This window comes from Oncorhynchus mykiss, chromosome 5, assembly GCF_013265735.2.
Source record: "Oncorhynchus mykiss isolate Arlee chromosome 5, USDA_OmykA_1.1, whole genome shotgun sequence".
NCBI lineage: Eukaryota > Metazoa > Chordata > Actinopteri > Salmoniformes > Salmonidae > Oncorhynchus > Oncorhynchus mykiss.
Genome location: NC_048569.1, coordinates 54,096,209 through 54,115,571, shown reverse-complemented (window position 1 = coordinate 54,115,571; position 19,363 = coordinate 54,096,209). Strand labels below are relative to the sequence as shown.

General features: G+C 43.6%; 1 protein-coding gene across 1 annotated transcript in view; it reads right to left on the bottom strand.

The window, feature by feature from the left end:
* obscna (obscurin, cytoskeletal calmodulin and titin-interacting RhoGEF a) overlaps positions 1 to 19,363 on the bottom strand; it is an 85,604-nt gene that overhangs the window by 53,387 nt on the left and 12,854 nt on the right. Inside the window, exons 14-35 of the mRNA XM_036979050.1 lie at positions 18,974 to 19,246; positions 18,541 to 18,804; positions 18,026 to 18,292; positions 17,533 to 17,799; positions 17,102 to 17,371; positions 16,679 to 16,948; positions 16,060 to 16,335; positions 15,624 to 15,890; positions 10,916 to 11,182; positions 10,433 to 10,699; positions 10,063 to 10,332; positions 9,556 to 9,822; positions 9,046 to 9,312; positions 8,245 to 8,688; positions 7,835 to 8,104; positions 7,262 to 7,540; positions 6,876 to 7,133; positions 6,443 to 6,709; positions 5,344 to 5,607; positions 3,872 to 4,138; positions 2,261 to 2,524; positions 789 to 1,055 (exon numbers count right to left, since the gene is read on the bottom strand). Of these exons, the coding sequence (XP_036834945.1) occupies positions 789 to 1,055; positions 2,261 to 2,524; positions 3,872 to 4,138; positions 5,344 to 5,607; positions 6,443 to 6,709; positions 6,876 to 7,133; positions 7,262 to 7,540; positions 7,835 to 8,104; positions 8,245 to 8,688; positions 9,046 to 9,312; positions 9,556 to 9,822; positions 10,063 to 10,332; positions 10,433 to 10,699; positions 10,916 to 11,182; positions 15,624 to 15,890; positions 16,060 to 16,335; positions 16,679 to 16,948; positions 17,102 to 17,371; positions 17,533 to 17,799; positions 18,026 to 18,292; positions 18,541 to 18,804; positions 18,974 to 19,246 (6,072 nt within the window). The remainder of the gene's footprint in view (positions 1 to 788; positions 1,056 to 2,260; positions 2,525 to 3,871; positions 4,139 to 5,343; positions 5,608 to 6,442; positions 6,710 to 6,875; positions 7,134 to 7,261; positions 7,541 to 7,834; positions 8,105 to 8,244; positions 8,689 to 9,045; positions 9,313 to 9,555; positions 9,823 to 10,062; positions 10,333 to 10,432; positions 10,700 to 10,915; positions 11,183 to 15,623; positions 15,891 to 16,059; positions 16,336 to 16,678; positions 16,949 to 17,101; positions 17,372 to 17,532; positions 17,800 to 18,025; positions 18,293 to 18,540; positions 18,805 to 18,973; positions 19,247 to 19,363) is intronic.

Sequence of the window (19,363 nt, the reverse complement as noted above, 5' to 3'; positions counted from 1 at the left end):
GCCCCCCGCACATTGACTCTGTATTGGTACCCCCCTCTATATAGTCTCGCTATTGTTATTTCACTGCTGCTATTCAATTACTTGTCATATCCTGAGATTTTAGTGTATTCTGACCATCTGAATCATCATCTGGATCATTCAGATGGTCATTGGCAAACTTTAGACGGGCCTGGACATGTGCTGGCTTGAGCAGAGCGACCTTGCGTGCGCTGCAGGATTTTAATCCATGACGGCGTAGTGTGTTACTAATGGTTTTCTTTGAGACTGTGGTCCCAGCTCTCTTCAGGTGATTGACCAGGTCCTGCCGTGTAGTGCTGGGCTGATCCCTCACCTTCCTCATGATCATTGATGCCCCCTGAGTTGAGATCTTGCATGGAGCCCCAGACCGAGGGTGATTGACCGTCATCTTTTACTTCTTCCATTTTCTGTTGTCATCTATGCATAGTCACTTTAATAACTCTACCTACATGTACATACTACCTCAAATAACCAGTGCCCCCGCAGATTGACTCTGTATCTGTACCACCCTGTATATAGTCTCGCTATTGTTATTTCACTGCTGCTATTCAATCTACCTGTAAATCTACCTGTAATTCTACTTGTTACTTTTATCTCTTGTTCTTAACTGTATTTTTTTTAACTGCATTGTTGGTTAGGGCCTCGTAATAAAGCATTTCACTGTTGTATTCGGCGCATGAGACCAAGACAAGTTGATTTGATTTGATGAGGTATGAGTCCTCTACATGCTGCAGGTGTGTGCTATTACACAACCAATCACACACACATACCTTTCACAGACACAGAGGCGGTGGTCTCCACACAGCCTGCCTGGCACGAGTAGCTGCCACTGTCCTCGGACTTCAGCTCCAGGATGTGTAGCTGAAACACGCAGCCGTCCTGTTTCATCTGGTACTTCCTGTTGGGCCTGAGAGGCAGCCGGCCCTTACTCCACTGGACTGGGACTCCGGGCTTAGACAGCTCACAGGAAAGGAAGGCCGTGCCTCCTTCCTCAGCCTCCACAGCCTGCAGCTCTTCTTCAAAGCATGGTGCCAGCTCTAGGTAGTTGGAAGACAATAAGGGAATTCCAAATCTATGTTCCATTTGACCAATGTTAGGGTGTGTAATAGAAAGAGATTATTCAAAATATTGTACTGTAATATTGTAAGATGTGGATCAATTTATCAGTGAATTCTGAAAAGCTATCCAAAGGATTGTTCAATAAGGTTGTGTTTTTAGGGAGAGATATTGGTTCTTGCAGAGTACGTACATTTTTCCACCATATTGTTATAGTGTTCTTAAAATATAAAGTTATTTATGTTCTTAGCTTTATCCTTTGAAAATAGACATGCGAAAAGATTCTGGGGATGAGCATGCACATCTTCAATATGTACCCATTGTTCCTCTTTAGAGCATTTAACTATATGTAGCAAGTAAAAGCCTTGGGTGGTGAGATGATACAATTCCAAGTCTGGAAGGTTAAAACCAGCCTCAGACTTAGGAAGATGTAAAACTTTCCTTTTTATTCTATGGATTTTATGACGAGTATACTTTTTTAAAGAATGTCTTCGGTGGGGTAATTGTTATTACCGAAAATAAATAGAAAAACTTTGGGAGTCATGCCAGTCTAAAGAAATGTAATCTACCTGTAAGGTTTATGGGAAGATTATTCCATTTTATTAGATCATATTTCATACTGTTGAGTAATGGAATAAAGTTATCTTTATATATTTGTTGTTTGTTGTCACTTATTAAGCATCCTAAGTATTTCATATGTTTTGTTATCCACTTAAAGGAGTGCTGTATGTCATGAGGTATTATTTTTTTCCCCAGTATTTAGTTTTTTCCACAATTATTTTATATCCTGAGATTTTAGTATATTCTGAAAATATTTTTAGCAAAGAGGGCATTGAGTTTTCAATATTGGTCGGGTATATCAGGAGATCATCTGCAAATAAGTTTAGTTCATATTAACGTTTCTCAATGTCTTGTCTAATTCTTAGTATTATTATGTTCTTCCTTCTCTGTCTCCCAAACAAAATACATCCCTCTCCACAACCCCGTCCCAGTTCTCCGCTATTTACTCCACCCAATTCAAGCTTGTCCCACCCTCCCATTGTTGCCCCCTCTTACACATCTATGTTCCATTTGACCAATGTTAGGGTGAGTAATACACAGAAAGAATTCTGAATATTGTGACCCCTTGAGATAAACCTGAGTTCCTGGTTATGTTGCTTCTCTGTAGATGATGAGAAATCCTTACCTGTGACAGTCAGTTTGGCGCTGCTCTGCATGTCTCCAGTATCACAGGAGTATAGCCCAGAGTCATCTGGGTCCACATTGTGGATGAGAAGCAGGTTGAGCTTGCCCTCCTTACGGTTCTCATACTTGTCTCCGTTCAGTATGGTGATGTTGTTGCGTCTCCATGTGACAGGGGTAGTGAGGTCAGAGGTCGTACAGGATAAGGTGGCAGTCTCTCCTTCCATGATGACGGTGTCCTGGGGCTTCTTCTCAATGAGTACTTTAACTGGACACAGAGGAGAGTCAACTCTCAAAATGTGTACAGTGCATATATATTTGTGTTTATAGTTTATACTTCTTGGAGTTTTGTTGCACTGAATATGACCTGATGAGCTGTTGTACAGCTGCACCATCGAGAGCACTGGTTGCATCACTGCCTGTTACAGCAACTGCTCGGCCTCCGACCGCAATGCACTGCAGAGGGTGGTGCGAACGGCCCAGTACGTCACTGGGGCCAAGCTTCCTGCCATCCATACCAGGCAGTGTCAGAAGAAGGCCCTAAAAATTGTCAAAGACTCCAGCCACCCTAGTCATAAACTGTTCCCTCTGCTAACGCACGGCAAGTGGTACCGGAGCGCCAAGTCTAGGTCCAAGAGGCTTTTAAACAGCTTCTACCCCCAAGCCATAAGACTCCTGAACATCTAGTCAAATGGCTACCCAGACTATTTGCAGTGCCCCCCCAACCCTTCTCACTCCATCTTTACACCACTGCTACTCTGTTGTCATCTATGCATAGTCACTTTAATAACTCTACCTACATGTACATACTACCTCAAATATCCAGTGCCCCCCGCACATTGACTCTGTATTGGTACCCCCCTCTATATAGTCTCGCTATTGTTATTTCACTGCTGCTATTCAATTACTTGTCATATCCTGAGATTTTAGTGTATTCTGACCATCTGAATCATCATCTGGATCATTCAGATGGTCATTGGCAAACTTTAGACGGGCCTGGACATGTGCTGGCTTGAGCAGAGCGACCTTGCGTGCGCTGCAGGATTTTAATCCATGACGGCGTAGTGTGTTACTAATGGTTTTCTTTGAGACTGTGGTCCCAGCTCTCTTCAGGTGATTGACCAGGTCCTGCCGTGTAGTGCTGGGCTGATCCCTCACCTTCCTCATGATCATTGATGCCCCCTGAGTTGAGATCTTGCATGGAGCCCCAGACCGAGGGTGATTGACCGTCATCTTTTACTTCTTCCATTTTCTGTTGTCATCTATGCATAGTCACTTTAATAACTCTACCTACATGTACATACTACCTCAAATAACCAGTGCCCCCGCAGATTGACTCTGTATCTGTACCACCCTGTATATAGTCTCGCTATTGTTATTTCACTGCTGCTATTCAATCTACCTGTAAATCTACCTGTAATTCTACTTGTTACTTTTATCTCTTGTTCTTAACTGTATTTTTTTTAACTGCATTGTTGGTTAGGGCCTCGTAATAAAGCATTTCACTGTTGTATTCGGCGCATGAGACCAAGACAAGTTGATTTGATTTGATGAGGTATGAGTCCTCTACATGCTGCAGGTGTGTGCTATTACACAACCAATCACACACACATACCTTTCACAGACACAGAGGCGGTGGTCTCCACACAGCCTGCCTGGCACGAGTAGCTGCCACTGTCCTCGGACTTCAGCTCCAGGATGTGTAGCTGAAACACGCAGCCGTCCTGTTTCATCTGGTACTTCCTGTTGGGCCTGAGAGGCAGCCGGCCCTTACTCCACTGGACTGGGACTCCGGGCTTAGACAGCTCACAGGAAAGGAAGGCCGTGCCTCCTTCCTCAGCCTCCACAGCCTGCAGCTCTTCTTCAAAGCATGGTGCCAGCTCTAGGTAGTTGGAAGACAATAAGGGAATTCCAAATCTATGTTCCATTTGACCAATGTTAGGGTGTGTAATAGAAAGAGATTATTCAAAATATTGTACTGTAATATTGTAAGATGTGGATCAATTTATCAGTGAATTCTGAAAAGCTATCCAAAGGATTGTTCAATAAGGTTGTGTTTTTAGGGAGAGATATTGGTTCTTGCAGAGTACGTACATTTTTCCACCATATTGTTATAGTGTTCTTAAAATATAAAGTTATTTATGTTCTTAGCTTTATCCTTTGAAAATAGACATGCGAAAAGATTCTGGGGATGAGCATGCACATCTTCAATATGTACCCATTGTTCCTCTTTAGAGCATTTAACTATATGTAGCAAGTAAAAGCCTTGGGTGGTGAGATGATACAATTCCAAGTCTGGAAGGTTAAAACCAGCCTCAGACTTAGGAAGATGTAAAACTTTCCTTTTTATTCTATGGATTTTATGACGAGTATACTTTTTTAAAGAATGTCTTCGGTGGGGTAATTGTTATTACCGAAAATAAATAGAAAAACTTTGGGAGTCATGCCAGTCTAAAGAAATGTAATCTACCTGTAAGGTTTATGGGAAGATTATTCCATTTTATTAGATCATATTTCATACTGTTGAGTAATGGAATAAAGTTATCTTTATATATTTGTTGTTTGTTGTCACTTATTAAGCATCCTAAGTATTTCATATGTTTTGTTATCCACTTAAAGGAGTGCTGTATGTCATGAGGTATTATTTTTTTCCCCAGTATTTAGTTTTTTCCACAATTATTTTATATCCTGAGATTTTAGTATATTCTGAAAATATTTTTAGCAAAGAGGGCATTGAGTTTTCAATATTGGTCGGGTATATCAGGAGATCATCTGCAAATAAGTTTAGTTCATATTAACGTTTCTCAATGTCTTGTCTAATTCTTAGTATTATTATGTTCTTCCTTCTCTGTCTCCCAAACAAAATACATCCCTCTCCACAACCCCGTCCCAGTTCTCCGCTATTTACTCCACCCAATTCAAGCTTGTCCCACCCTCCCATTGTTGCCCCCTCTTACACATCTATGTTCCATTTGACCAATGTTAGGGTGAGTAATACACAGAAAGAATTCTGAATATTGTGACCCCTTGAGATAAACCTGAGTTCCTGGTTATGTTGCTTCTCTGTAGATGATGAGAAATCCTTACCTGTGACAGTCAGTTTGGCGCTGCTCTGCATGTCTCCAGTATCACAGGAGTATAGCCCAGAGTCATCTGGGTCCACATTGTGGATGAGAAGCAGGTTGAGCTTGCCCTCCTTACGGTTCTCATACTTGTCTCCGTTCAGTATGGTGATGTTGTTGCGTCTCCATGTGACAGGGGTAGTGAGGTCAGAGGTCGTACAGGATAAGGTGGCAGTCTCTCCTTCCATGATGACGGTGTCCTGGGGCTTCTTCTCAATGAGTACTTTAACTGGACACAGAGGAGAGTCAACTCTCAAAATGTGTACAGTGCATATATATTTGTGTTTATAGTTTATACTTCTTGGAGTTTTGTTGCACTGAATATGACCTGATGAGCTGTTGTACAGCTGCACCATCGAGAGCACTGGTTGCATCACTGCCTGTTACAGCAACTGCTCGGCCTCCGACCGCAATGCACTGCAGAGGGTGGTGCGAACGCCCAGTACATCACTGGGGCCAAGCTTCCTGCCATCCAAGACCTCTATACCAGGTGGTGTCAGAAGAAGGCCCTAAAAATGGTCAAAGACTCCAGCCACCCTAGTCATAGACTGTCCTCTCTGCTACCGCACGGCAAGTGGTACCGGAGCACCAAGTCTAGGTCCAAGAGGCTTTTAAACAGCTTCTACCCCCAAGCCATAAGACTCCTGAACATCTAGTCAAATGGCTACCCAGACTATTTGCAGTGCCCCCCAACCCTTCTCACTCCATCTTTACACCACTGCTACTCTCTGTTGTCATCTATGCATAGTCACTTTAATAACTCTACCTACATGTACATACTACCTCAAATAACCAGTGCCCCCCGCACATTGACTCTGTATCGGTACCCCCCTGTATATAGTCTCGCTATTGTTATTTCACTGCTGCTATTCAATTACTTGTTACTTTTATATCTTGTTCTTATCTGTATTTTTTAAACTGCATTGTTGGTTAGGGGCTCGTGATAAAGCATTTCACTGTTGTATTCGGCGCATGAGACGAATACAAGTTGATTTGATTTGATGAGGTGTGAGTCCTCTACATGCAGCAGGTGTGTGCTATTACACAACCAATCACAGACATACCTTTCACAGACACAGAGGCGGTGGTCTCCACACAGCCTGCCTGGCACGAGTAGCTGCCACTGTCCTCGGACTTCAGCTCCAGGATGTGTAGCTGAAACACGCAGCCGTCCTGCTTCATCTGGTACTTCCTGTTGGGCCGGAGAGGCAGCCGGCCTTTCCTCCACTGGATTGGGACTCCGGGCTTAGACAGCTCACAAAACAGAAAGGCTGTGCCCCCTTCCTCAGCCTCCACACACTGCAGCTCCTCCTCGAAGTACGGTGGTAGCTCTGGGTAGATGGAAGAAAGTTAGTTTCACTCAAATTATCATAAAATACATCTTAAGGTGAGTATTGCACTTGCAGAATATCCCCATAGAATGGCCCATGAGGATAAGTCAAAGAATAACGTACTCTAACTAAGGTACAGAAAAACAATGTTGCTTTATGTCTTTACCATTGACCGTCAGATTGGCACCGCTCTGCATGTCTCCAGTGTCACAGGAGTATATCCCAGAGTCCTCTGGTTCCGTCTCATGGATGAGCAGGAGGTTGAGCTTGCCCTTCTTACGCGTCTCATACTTGTCTCCGTTCAGGAGGGGCATGCTGTTCCTTCTCCATGTGACAGGGGTAATGAGGTCAGAGGTCGTACAGGATAAGGTGGCTGTCTCCCCTTCCATGATGTCAATGTCCTGGGGCTTCTTCTCAATGTGTACTGACAGAGACAGGAAACAGATTAAACTAAGTAAATGCGCCCTAATTGCATACACATACTGTATGAGTGGTTAAAGAGAATAATTTTGCATTGTACTGTCCATGAACAAATTAAAAGAGGCAGCACACCTTTGGGTTTGGGGACAACTAGCAGTTGGGCAGAGGTTCTCTCCTCCCCAACCACGAAGGCCACGGTCCCGGTCTCCTCCGGGGTGGTCATGGTCAAGACCAGGCAGTGCTGGTGGCCCTCAAAGCTCATCTGGTTCATTTCGTTCTTCTGCAGTGGGCTGGAGCCCAGCCACCACTCGCCTTCACTCACCTCAGCGTGGGACAGCTCACACACAAACACTGCGTCCTGCCCGGCTGTGACTTTCATGTCCTTCAGTCCGGACAATATTTTCACACGCTCTGTAGAGAAAGCGTTAGACTCCGGAGCGTTTTTAATAGGTTAATGTAGCAAGCCATACAGAGATGAGATGACCTATGCAAAAAAATGCAATTAAGTAATCTTATCTGGTTGATGGTCTACCACCATCCCTTATATTTGTGGGAAAGATATAAGCTATCCTCTACCCACACTAATCACGTACCAAAACAGGGTGAAACTAAGACTCATTGTGCTCCTATAATTTTGTAAGTTTAAAGAGGATATGCAGTACTGTAGATTTACTTCAGCCCCCACTAAGATTGGGTTAGGCCTACCTTTCACAACCAGCATGGCTGTGGTCTTCTTTCCCCTAGTGATGCAGCTGTACTCCCCGGCATCCTCCAGACTCAGCTTCTCGATCTCCAGGGTGTGAACGGGACCTTTCTTTTTTACAATGAACCTCTCCCCATCTGTGACCAGGCAGGCATCCTTCTTCCAGGTGACGGGGACAGTGGCACTGGAGACCTCACAGGAGAGGACCATGGACTTCCCCTCCATCACCACATTGCTCTCCAGCTCCTTCTCAAAGAACACTGAGGCAGCAGCTGTATGGACCAGAGAGCGACATCATCAGAAAATGCCTTGTCCTTTGGGGCCATTGCACGACACAGTGTATATACGATACTGTGTAGGCTACGATTTGTCTGTCATGGCAAAACATTGTTCTAGAATATATTGAATATAAGTATTGTTTTATTCCTAGAGAGAGCAATTGCATTGACCTCTTGCTTATTGCGTATTCTATAACACTTTGGTGCAGTTGCTGGGGAGGTCCATACATCAACTCTTTGTTTCTTGGTAAATGAGCATTTCATGTCCAACAAACACAAAATGACAGCCAGACAACAGTAACATACTGTACCTCTCACGTTGACTTCAGCAGTGGTTTTCTGATCTTCGAATATACAGCTGTACTCCCCCACGTCCTCTGGCTGGATGTTTTTAATGTGCAACTCTGCTATCTTTCCCTCCAGCTTCATCTGGTACCTTCCTCCAGGGCTCACCTCCTCCTCCCCTTTCCACCACTCCACCGGTACCCCAGCTTTAGACAGTTCACAGCGCAAGGTCACGATGCCCCCCTCTGAGGCCTCCTGGTTTTTAAGACCCATCTTGAAGGTGACAGGAATGGCTGAGGAAATGAGATCCAAACCAACCATTGGTAGTGCTTTGCAAATATGTCATTAAGTGCTTAAAGGGATATTTTACTCAAAAACTATATTTTAATATTTTGTTTATTGTTTATTTTATTTTTTATATAAATTCACTGTTAATACAATCCCCATAAATGTTGCATGTCAGCTGTTGAGTTTTCAAGATTTAAGAGCACTTTCAGTACAGAGCAAAAACGGTGATTGTTATGCAAATTATATGCAAATTATCATTTTTCAATAAAATATCCCTTTAACGGGAACCAGGCTTAACAGAGGGAGGCCTTCCCCCATAAAGTTAAATAAAGTTATAGCAAACCAAGAGCAACTCCTCTTACGGGTGATGTTGACAGTGGCGGTGGTTTTGGCTTCTGCGTAAACACAGCTGTAGAATCCGGTGTCCTCGAGCACTGCATTCCTTATTGTCAGTTCCATCGTTGCCTCTCTCTTCTTTATCTGGTACTTTACTCCGTTCTTCAGCAGCTCCTCTCCTTTTCTCCACTCTGCCGTCAGTCCTGGTTTAGAGAGCTCGCAGAATAACGTCACGCTGTTCTCCTCCTCGACTTCCTGGTTCTTCAACTTCACCTTGAACGTGACGGGAGGAGCTGGGGACAACAAGCAAAATTAAATCCTAAAACTCATATAAAGTCCTCACAGCGGAAAAGTGTCAAACTCAGTTACTGCACGGACCCATGAAATATCAGAAACTGCAAGCAGATACAGTAACAAATACAAAGGGCATGTACAAGTCTTCAGGGGTTTATACAGTATATTTTTGTTGCACACATATTAACAACATATAACAAAGTGTATACTCAAAGTGTATCAATATAACCAGTCTGACTCACCCGTCACGGTCAGTTCAGCAGTTGACTGGGCATCTCGACTCTTACAGGTGTATTTCCCAGCATCCCTCTCCTCCACGTTATGGATGAGCAGTTTAGTGATGCGTCCCTCCTGCCTCATCTCATATTTGTCTCCAGACTTCAGGATGACTCTGCCCCTCCTCCAGTCCACTGGGTCACCAGGCTTGGAGAGCTCACACCAGAACTCCCCACTGTCCCCCTCTTTGATCACCATGTCCTGGACCTCTTGTGTGAACATTACAGGGAGAGCTGACAAGAACACATATTTAAGACTGTGAGAAACATCATTTGGCTCAACTGCTTTGATTTCTATCCATCAGTGGCATGTTATTTGACAAGCAGGGTCAATGATTCATCTCATGTGTATCCCCATCCCTCTTTATGGAAAATTCACTTAATCCAAACACGACATTTAAAGACATTGACATTTTCAGAAGCACATCAAAATATTAGTGTTGAGCAGGCCTGAACGTCAGTTTTGGAACATACCCCTAACTTTGATATCAGCTGTCGTCTTGACGTTGCAGGCTGTGACACAGCTGTACTCCCCAGCATCCTGAAGGACTGCATTCCTGATGACCATCTCCACGGTCCTGCCCTCCTGCTTCATCTGGTGCCGCTCACCTTCCCTCAGCAGCTCCTCTCCCTTCAGCCACACCACAGAGACCCCCGATTTAGACAGCTCACAGCGCAACGTCACGCTTCCCTCTTCTAGAGCCTCTTGGTTTTTCAACGTCTGTTTGAAAGTGGCTGGGATGGCTGAAGAATGATACAAACCCATAACATCAACCGTGTGTGGGATTGAAGGGTACACTGAATTTTGAATGTCAAGAAGACACACAAAAAGTGTTCCTCCTACCAGTGATAATGATGGTGGCGAAGGTTTGCTGGTCTTCCAACACGCAGCTGTAGACACCACTGTCCTCGGCCAAGGTTTTCCTGATGACCAGCTCCAACGTTGCATCTTTCTGCTTCATCTGGTACTTCTCTCCGTTCTGCAGAAGAGCTGTTCCTCTCCTCCATTCAACCGACATCCCTGGTTTGGAGAGCTCGCAGCGCAACGTCACAGTGTTGCCCTCCTCAACCTGAACGTTCCTCAACTCTTCTATAAATGTGACCGGGCGAGCTGAAAGACACCATAGGAGAGGGTAGTCAAAACCTACATGAAACCTGCATTTCCCTTTGTTTATGTAAGCGACTGGGATTGAATAGAAAACGTGTGTCCTATTGATTCAATCTGCAGTCCATTTTCCCAATTAAACATTCAAGCTTTCTCCAACATCTCCGTAAGACATTAAACAACTCATGACTTCTGCACTTAACATAACCAAAATAGACCCACCCTTTATTGTAACAGTGGCTGTGGTCTTTTGTTCACCACAAACACAGGCGTAGACCCCACTGTCCTCCAGATTCGCGTCGATAATCTTCAATTCCACCAGTAAATCTTTCTTCCTCATCTGGTACTTGGCTACATTCGTCAACAGCTTTGCTCCCCTCTTCCACTCAACTGAGGCTGCTGCTTTAGACAGTTCACAGTGTAGCGTCACAGTCTTACCCTCCTCAACTTCCACGTTCCTCAGCTGTTCTTTGAAAGTGGGGGGTGGGCCTGAGGAAAACCAGGAACAGTAGTGAGTGGTGGTACAACTTGCACGTGGAAAGGACAACGGGCTAGTCCATGTCATGCTTTATGCTTGTGCTTCTGTCACAGAGAGAATTCACTAATCCAGAGGAGCTTTTGGATTTCCTGGGGTGGAATGAAAGCTGAAATACAGTACTCTTCTTCACAATGACGAGACATCTTTTTTTTTGATGCAGCATCAGGTTTATTCTTTCACTTTCAGAGCTTTCACTTTCAGCGCTGCGATACAATGTTATTATTGGTTCTCAGGCACATTGCTACAGGCAACAGGGCATTTTACTGGCTCGTTGCTCATTGAAGAATCAGTGATGAACATGCACGGTCTCCTTAGCAACGCCCATTCATTTTGCACTGTTTTTTGTTGAGTAAATGGAGAGTTAAATGTGGTATGTCTAGGGCTGGCGGTCACAAGTTATGAAGACAGTCAAATTCCACGTGGCCGTTTAGTCACGGTAATTAGGCTTCTCCAAGCTATGATGCTGCTGATGGTCATTAGGTCATTTCACACATATTATTTAGTATATGTAAAGGCAAGATTAAATCAAGAATAGTCTGATGGGTGACAATATTAGCCTATCTCTTGTGAATGATATATTATCAGGGAGGGAGTTTTTCCTAGCCACCGTGCTTCTACACCTGCATTGCTTGCTGTTTGGGGTTTTAGGCTGGGTTTCTGTACAGCACTTTGAAATATCAGCTGATGTAAGAAGGGCTTCATAAATAAATTTGATTTGATTTGAATGATGCCCCGCATAAAAAACAAGGCATTTTTCCCCGATTTCTTCTAATCATAGTCGCACACCTCATGTAGGCTAGCCCATAGGCCTATATGTTTTGATAAGGTTTGTATCACAACTAAAGTGGCCAAATAACTTCTTAAAATTAAGCACATTAGTCCACTTTACAAGGGGTGTAAAGCCTAACTGGCATACATAAGCAATGTGTGAGTTTCACGTTTGGGAAAGATAACTTTCACCATAAAAATTCCCCTTTATAATAAAAGCATTACATGCATAATTGAATTTGGGTCACTTTTGATAATGGTGTTTTCCGCTAATGAAACATTTACGCTTATTGCCTACTACCATGTGCGCATTGCTGCGCTTATAATGTGAAGAAATTGCCTAATAGTTTATCAACATTTTAAGCTGAACGTTCTGATCTGTTGCATCAGCCACATTGCGTAAAAAAGGTTTTTGATGCTAGTGGTTGTATTAATTTGGGATCTATTGCACCCCACAACTGTCCCAGACTATGTTTGGAATATTTATTTCTCACACAGAATAGGTCGACTTTTGTATTATGGGGATAGTAGATTGACATAGGCTAGTGCTTTTGCTGTTCGTTAGGCAGCAAGCAATCTTGTTGGCTGACGAAAAGTAAATGTGGACAGTTCTTCCAATATCTTCAAAACGCACCTCGGAATTGGATAAGGGCGCGCGCAGTTGAGTGTCTGTCTTCACTTGTAGCCTGTGAGAAAGACCCGATCACTTGATGGAGAGCCATGTGAGTGAGAGGTGATTTGGAGCGCTCAGCACTCAGGGAGAGGGGTACAACGGCCACTGGCACAAAAGGCAGGGATTTTATTACGGTGCAGTACACAAAGGGGATGCTGCCGTTAAATTCTAGGCATTATCAAGTGCTTGTCAAATTGTGAATGAGAGACTGATGTAGTGTGTGTAGCCTGCGCGAAAAAAGCAGAGCTCATGCCTTTCAAGCAACTTTTTTCAAATTATCAAGTCGCATAAAAATCTAAATATATAGCCCAACGTTTGTAGAACAACTAAAGTTACATTAATAACTCTAAATTAAGCATACAGGAATACCGCTCAACACAGAACAGCCATATTTGCTCACTCCCTCAAATTGTTTGGAGAAAATATCCTTTCTATTTTATTCAGCTTTGCTCAACTGTATTATTCATACTATAAAATAATGCCAAGGAATTCTAAGCAAATCTTGTCTGCTAAATGAACAAATGTAGCCCACAGCCATTTGGTATAACCAGATCAGGACCTAACATAAGGACAACTCAGAGTATGCTATTCTGTTCTTCTGAAATAGACTACATCTTCTTCATGTCATGCTTCTTTAGACCTGTCTAAAATAAAGAATGGATTTATTGTGAAGGTGTAGGCTATATTACATGGATCTATGATACTTTTTAAAATGTAGATTTTTATTTATTCCTTTATTTAACTAGATGCTCCAAAGGTCTGCATCGGGGGCTTGTGGGCTATGTGCGGAAGCCAGGAGATGCTACATGTGTTTATGTTAATCAGCGGTCAATTACCATGAGACTGACAGTTATTTGCATGACAATCACCAGCTAATGACATTTCATAACCTCCACAGCCCTGAGTATGCCCACTTGTTGCAGGTTGTGTGCCCCAGACATATGATTACTAGGTAGCCTCTTTGGATCACTGAAAAGCTTGAGCAGGAGGATAACGACCACAGCAATCCATTTTCTGCACACTTCGCGACTTACACACAGACAGCAACCACAAAAAGACTCACAGTAACACTGATCTGAGGATTTGTTTTCTGCGCACAGTGGTTTCAAGAAACTTCGATTGCAGTAATCCCAGTCATAAATGTCCTGTAAAGGGTTAAATCATATAGAGCATTCTGGTCCTTGAACTTGCCTGATAACGTTCATGTTCAAGGACTCTGATCTGTTAACCCTTTACAGGACAATAAGCAGGTAACCAAACAGTTACAAGTAAGGGACAAAGCTCTTTCAGTGCTGAGTACTTAAATCATAGGTACACAGGAAGATATAGAACTGTCATGACGTTGGCCTGGGGGGTAGGTTTATGACAGTCATAAATACCTCTTCCACCCCTTTTCCTCTCTCTACCCTACTGAGGTTACATTTGCAAAACCCTTGGTTAACATAGAGATTCTGGGAACATCAGTAGGTGGGGGGAAATGAACTATATTCTGGTAATCCAAACAATTGAACATATGCGGTGGTACTTAATGAATATGATGTCAGTTCGGTTGTCATCTGAGACATTCTCATCAATGATAAGATGACAAACTCTACAGTGGAAAGTCTACACATCAGAGTTATCGGATTCACATGAAATTGTTGTTCAATTGAATATGAAATTATTTGTGATGGGATGAAATGTGATTTTAGCTTCTAAAATGTGAGATGTGGGATTTCATAAGATAGGGCTGCTCAATCAGTGGCCCGCCCTGTGAAGGGACATGGGCTATAAAACTTTTCAAATATGTCCTCCTCTCCCTTCCTATATAAGCCCTTGACGACAATAGAACTTCCTGTTCCGGGGGATGTGGGACGACGGTCCTATGTCAGAATGGTTCAGATAATAACTACAGAACAAAGCCAACATCAGCATGAGCTTTGGTTGCGAATGGTATGAACTTTGAACTCTTATTCACTACAGAAGTGATACCTCCTAGCCATTGAGTTAGCAACAGCCGCTGCAAACGAGGGTTAGGAAGGCACAGACAGAGTATCCCGTCTATCACGCAACGACATTACTACAACGTATCCAATTGACCACCAGAGACATTCTACAAAGGACAAAGGACTTGGTTTGGAAACATGGCCTTCCATATTCCACCAACCTACCGAAGCGCAGCTCAGAGTAAATATTTATTGCATTTTCCTTTTCCAAATGGGCGGTAATTTAGAATGCATAAGATACTGTATTCACGATAGCCCAGCTTCTTCCCTTTGTTCCTCAGTCTTCCCGCTCCTTCACTCAACCCAGCCCCTTTTTCTTTTGTGTAACAAGCTGTCATATCTGTTCCGCCCGCAAGGGACTTTTTCCTTTATTACGTAATTTGTAATCAAGTTATGATTTAATTATATGTATGTGTAATTCTGTGTGATTAGTTAGGTATTTAGTAAATAAATAATTAAACCCAATTTTGTATTACTGATTCAAATTGTTAGCCAGGGTTCATGCAGATAACCAAGAATTTACAACTTTCAGATGAGACTGAAGTAAGATGACGATTGATATTGACTGCTATTGATGTAAAATATTACTAGGTCTTTAAGAGTTTATTCGGAAGATAACAGCTCTATAAATATTATTTTGTGGTGCCCGACTCTCTAGTTAATTACATTTACATGATTAGCTCAATCAGGTGATATTAATTGCAGAGAAATTATTTTATAGAATAGCATGTCATATCACTTAATCCGGCATAGCCAAAGACACGACAGAACTGTATGTAATTTAACCTCTCTTGTTTATCACACTGGACTGAAGATTCCCCTGGATGTGCAGTACCACAAATGCACGCAGGAATTTGTATTTCATCATAATGAAGTCATGGTTAATCAAAAATCGAGCCATGTTCACAGACCACACATTAAAAGAAAAATGTCTGAGAGTGCATTCATAGGTTTGGTCTGACTCACCCGTCACGGTCAGTTCAGCAGTTGACTTGGCATCTCGACTCTTACAGGTGTATTTCCCAGCATCCCTCTCCTCCACGTTATGGATGAGCAGTTTAGTGATGCGTCCCTCCTGCCTCATCTCATATTTGTCTCCAGACTTCAGGAGGACTCTGCCCCTCCTCCAGTCCACTGGGTCACCAGGCTTGGAGAGCTCACACCAGAACTCCCCACTGTCCCCCTCTTTGATCACCACGTTCTGGACCTCTTGTGTGAACATTACAGGGAGAGCTGTGGAAACATTAACATTGGTTCATATTGCATGAGCGCAAGAAGTACAAATAGAAACTAACTATTTTTATGGTCTCAAAGCGGGAGTCACTCAACCCTTCCACCTCTAACCTAAAGAAGTAAATTAGCTTATTTAGAAGGAAAAGCATTGATATCAAATGTTTCTTACCCTGCACTTTAACTTCAGCGGTGGTCTTCTGGTCTCCAGTGACACAGCTGTACTTCCCTATGTCCTCCGGTTTGACATTGGTAATGGTCATCTCGGCTATTTTCCCCTCCAGTTTCATCTGGTACTTTCCTCCAGACAGGTCTTGGGACAGTTCTGTCTCCCCCCTTCTCCACTCCACTGAGACCCCAGCCTTAGACAGCTCACAGTGCAGGGTTATGCTGCCCTCCTCTGGGGCCTCCTGGTTCTTCAGACCCACTTTGAAGGTGGCAGGTACAGCTTGGGGGAAAAAAACTATTTCATCATAGAGTGAACATTGAATGTACTGAAAGCTAGAACAGCCTTGAGAAACCTTTCCCTTCGGTAGATAAGATGAAGGCCATTGAATGAACCCTACACTATAGCTAAGGGCTCTGGTTAAGTTGGCGGATGCGACGTCGGCGGATGCGGAAGATTCAGACATAACCCATGCAAAAAACTATTACAGGGATTTTTTATTATTATGCTAATTAGATGTACGCAGGGGGCGAAGACATCGACTCTAGTTTATCCAAGTTTATATGCCATTAACACCAGTGACAGTTGTTTCATTAGAGCACAGAGCATCCCCCCCCCCCCCTACCAATGACTTTGACAGTGGCCTTGGTCTTCTTGTCTCGACACACACAGCTGTAGACTCCACTGTCCTCTGGCAGAGCCTCCCTGATGAGGAGTTCCAGTGCTGAGTCTGTCTGCTTGATCTGGTATTTGTCTCCATTCTGCAGTATCCTCTCTCCTCCCAATCTCCACTCCACTGGCACCCCTGCTTTAGACAGCTCACAGTGCAGCGAGATGGTGTTCCCTTCCTCAGTCTGCAGGTTCCTCAGCTTTTGCTTGAAAGTGATGGGAATTGCTGGAAGACACCATGGCAATGAGAGACATGGAATGCCTTCTATTCACTTAAAGGACTGTGGTTTCATGCTGATGCACTGCATACAATTTTGTTCACATTGGATATGAATTCAATGTGAATTTAAATCTTTTCTCAGTTGTCTCAAACCCTTACCTGTGACTGTAACACCGGCCGTGGTTTCCACATTGCCACAAACACAGGTGTAGATATTGCTGTCTTCAGGTTTGGCATCTATTATCTTCAGTTCATTCACCAACTCTCTCTGTCTTATCTGAAACCTCTCTCCATTGTTCAGCAGCTCCTCTCCTCCCCTCATCCATTCTACAGGGACTCCTGGTTTAGAGAGCTCACAGTGTAACACCAAATTGTTCCCCTCTTCAACATGCACGTTCCTCAGCTTTTGTTTGAAGGTAACAGGCAGGGCTGAAGAAACAGGAAGAAAGAAAATATGAGAATAGTACAAACATTTTTTATTTAAAAAAAAATTGCCTTTGTGTAAATGTCCGAAATGTACATTTATAAAATGTAACTTCAGGAAAGATTAGCTCTACATAAAAACACAATAAGGCTGAGAAACTTCCTACCGCTGATTTTGACGGTGGCTGTGGTCTTTTGGTCCGCACACTCACAGCTGTAGACTCCACTGTCTTCAGGCACAGTTTTCCATATCTGAACCTCCAATATGGTCTCTCTCTTCCTTATCTGAAACTTCACTCCATTCTTTAACAGCTCCTCCCCTTTCCTCCACTCCACAGGGACTCCTGGTTTAGAAAGCTCACAGCGCAACGTTAAACTGTTGCCCTCCTCGGCCTGAACATTTTTCAACTGTTGTGTGAAGGAGATGGGGATGGCTGGGGAGTAAAATAGCCATATTTTAGTATTAACCACCAACCGGCATGAAGACTGAATGACAATGGAAAATGTCTATGAAAAATAGTTCCATTAATCTTCAGATAGATTGGGTTTAATTTGTTGGGTGTGATAATGCAACATTGCAAAGTTAATGAATTCATAATTTTTTTTTACTCCATATGATGCATCCTGGAAATTGAAATGAAAAGCAAGGATGGCTTTTACCGTGGACTGTGAGGCTGGCTGTGGTTCTGTGGTCTCGGCACTGACAGGTGTAATCTCCTGAGTCCTGAGGCTTCGGGCCAGTGATGGTCAAAGAGATGAAGGACCTCTTCTGCTTCATCAGGTACCTCTCTCCAGCTCTGAGGGTCTCCAAGCCCCTCTTCCAGTGGAACGCAACCCCCGGCAGGGAGAACTCACAGGAAAGGGTCACATCCTCCCCCTCCTTTACCTCCATGCTCTGCAGCGGCTGGGTGAACTCAGCTGGAATGGCTGGAATAGAAAGAAGGACAGCATCTCCCAATGAGTAATACTGTACATTGTACTGTGACAAGAATACTCTAGGGGGAGCTGTTAAGCAAACAGGTAAAGAAGTAATCCTGTTTTGTCTTCTGAAATAATTGTTATCATATTTGGCTATGACCACTATCCCATGCCTTACTACTTTACATGTGATGCCAAATGCACAGTAAGGAGGACAACAACATGATAAAATGAAGGAAAAAAGGTCCTGTTCTCACCTTTTACAGTGACGACAGCCTTGGTGCTGACCGACCCAGCGCTGCACTCGTACACCCCAGCATCGCTGTTACTGACCTCCCTGATGGTCAGCCTGGCCTCGTTACCTGAGCGACTGACGTGGTACCTCGAGGAAATCCACATCAGGCAGCCATCTTTGTACCACAGGATGTGGCATGGCTTAGAGGTGATACACACCAGCACCAAACCGCCTCCCTCAATGGCCTCACAGTCCTCCAATGCTTTGGTGATGGTGGGACGTCTCTCTTTACCACGGGAAGGGTAGATTACATAGACAACATGTCAAATACATACGCTCTGGACAAAAATTATTGACACATCATTTACATGTTGTGAATAGTTGTTGTAATAGTGTGTTAATAGATGTGTGTTAATAGATGTTCATTAAACAGAACAACTTTACGCTGACGTTACCTCTAACAAGCAGCGAGGCGTAGGACCTCTTGTCGCCTGCCTCAAAGGAGATGGTGCCCGAGTCTTTACGAGCCAGTTGTTTGAACGTGAGGCTGTGGTAGCCCCCCGGGATCACTTGGATCTCATTCAGCTCATTGGTGTACAGTAAGGTCTCATCCAGGTACCACTTGACCCCAACATAATCGCTGGGACAGATACGACACCTGAACATCACTGTGTCATTCTCCAGACACTCAACATCCTCCAGCTCGTCCAAAATCAACACCTTCTGACCTGCAGAGATCCCACACACAGGGATTTAACATGAAACGCGCAAGCTGCATAGAATGGGTATACTCAAAATGCCTGCCATTCCACCTATCACTGAATGGGAAAGAGCTATTCATTCTA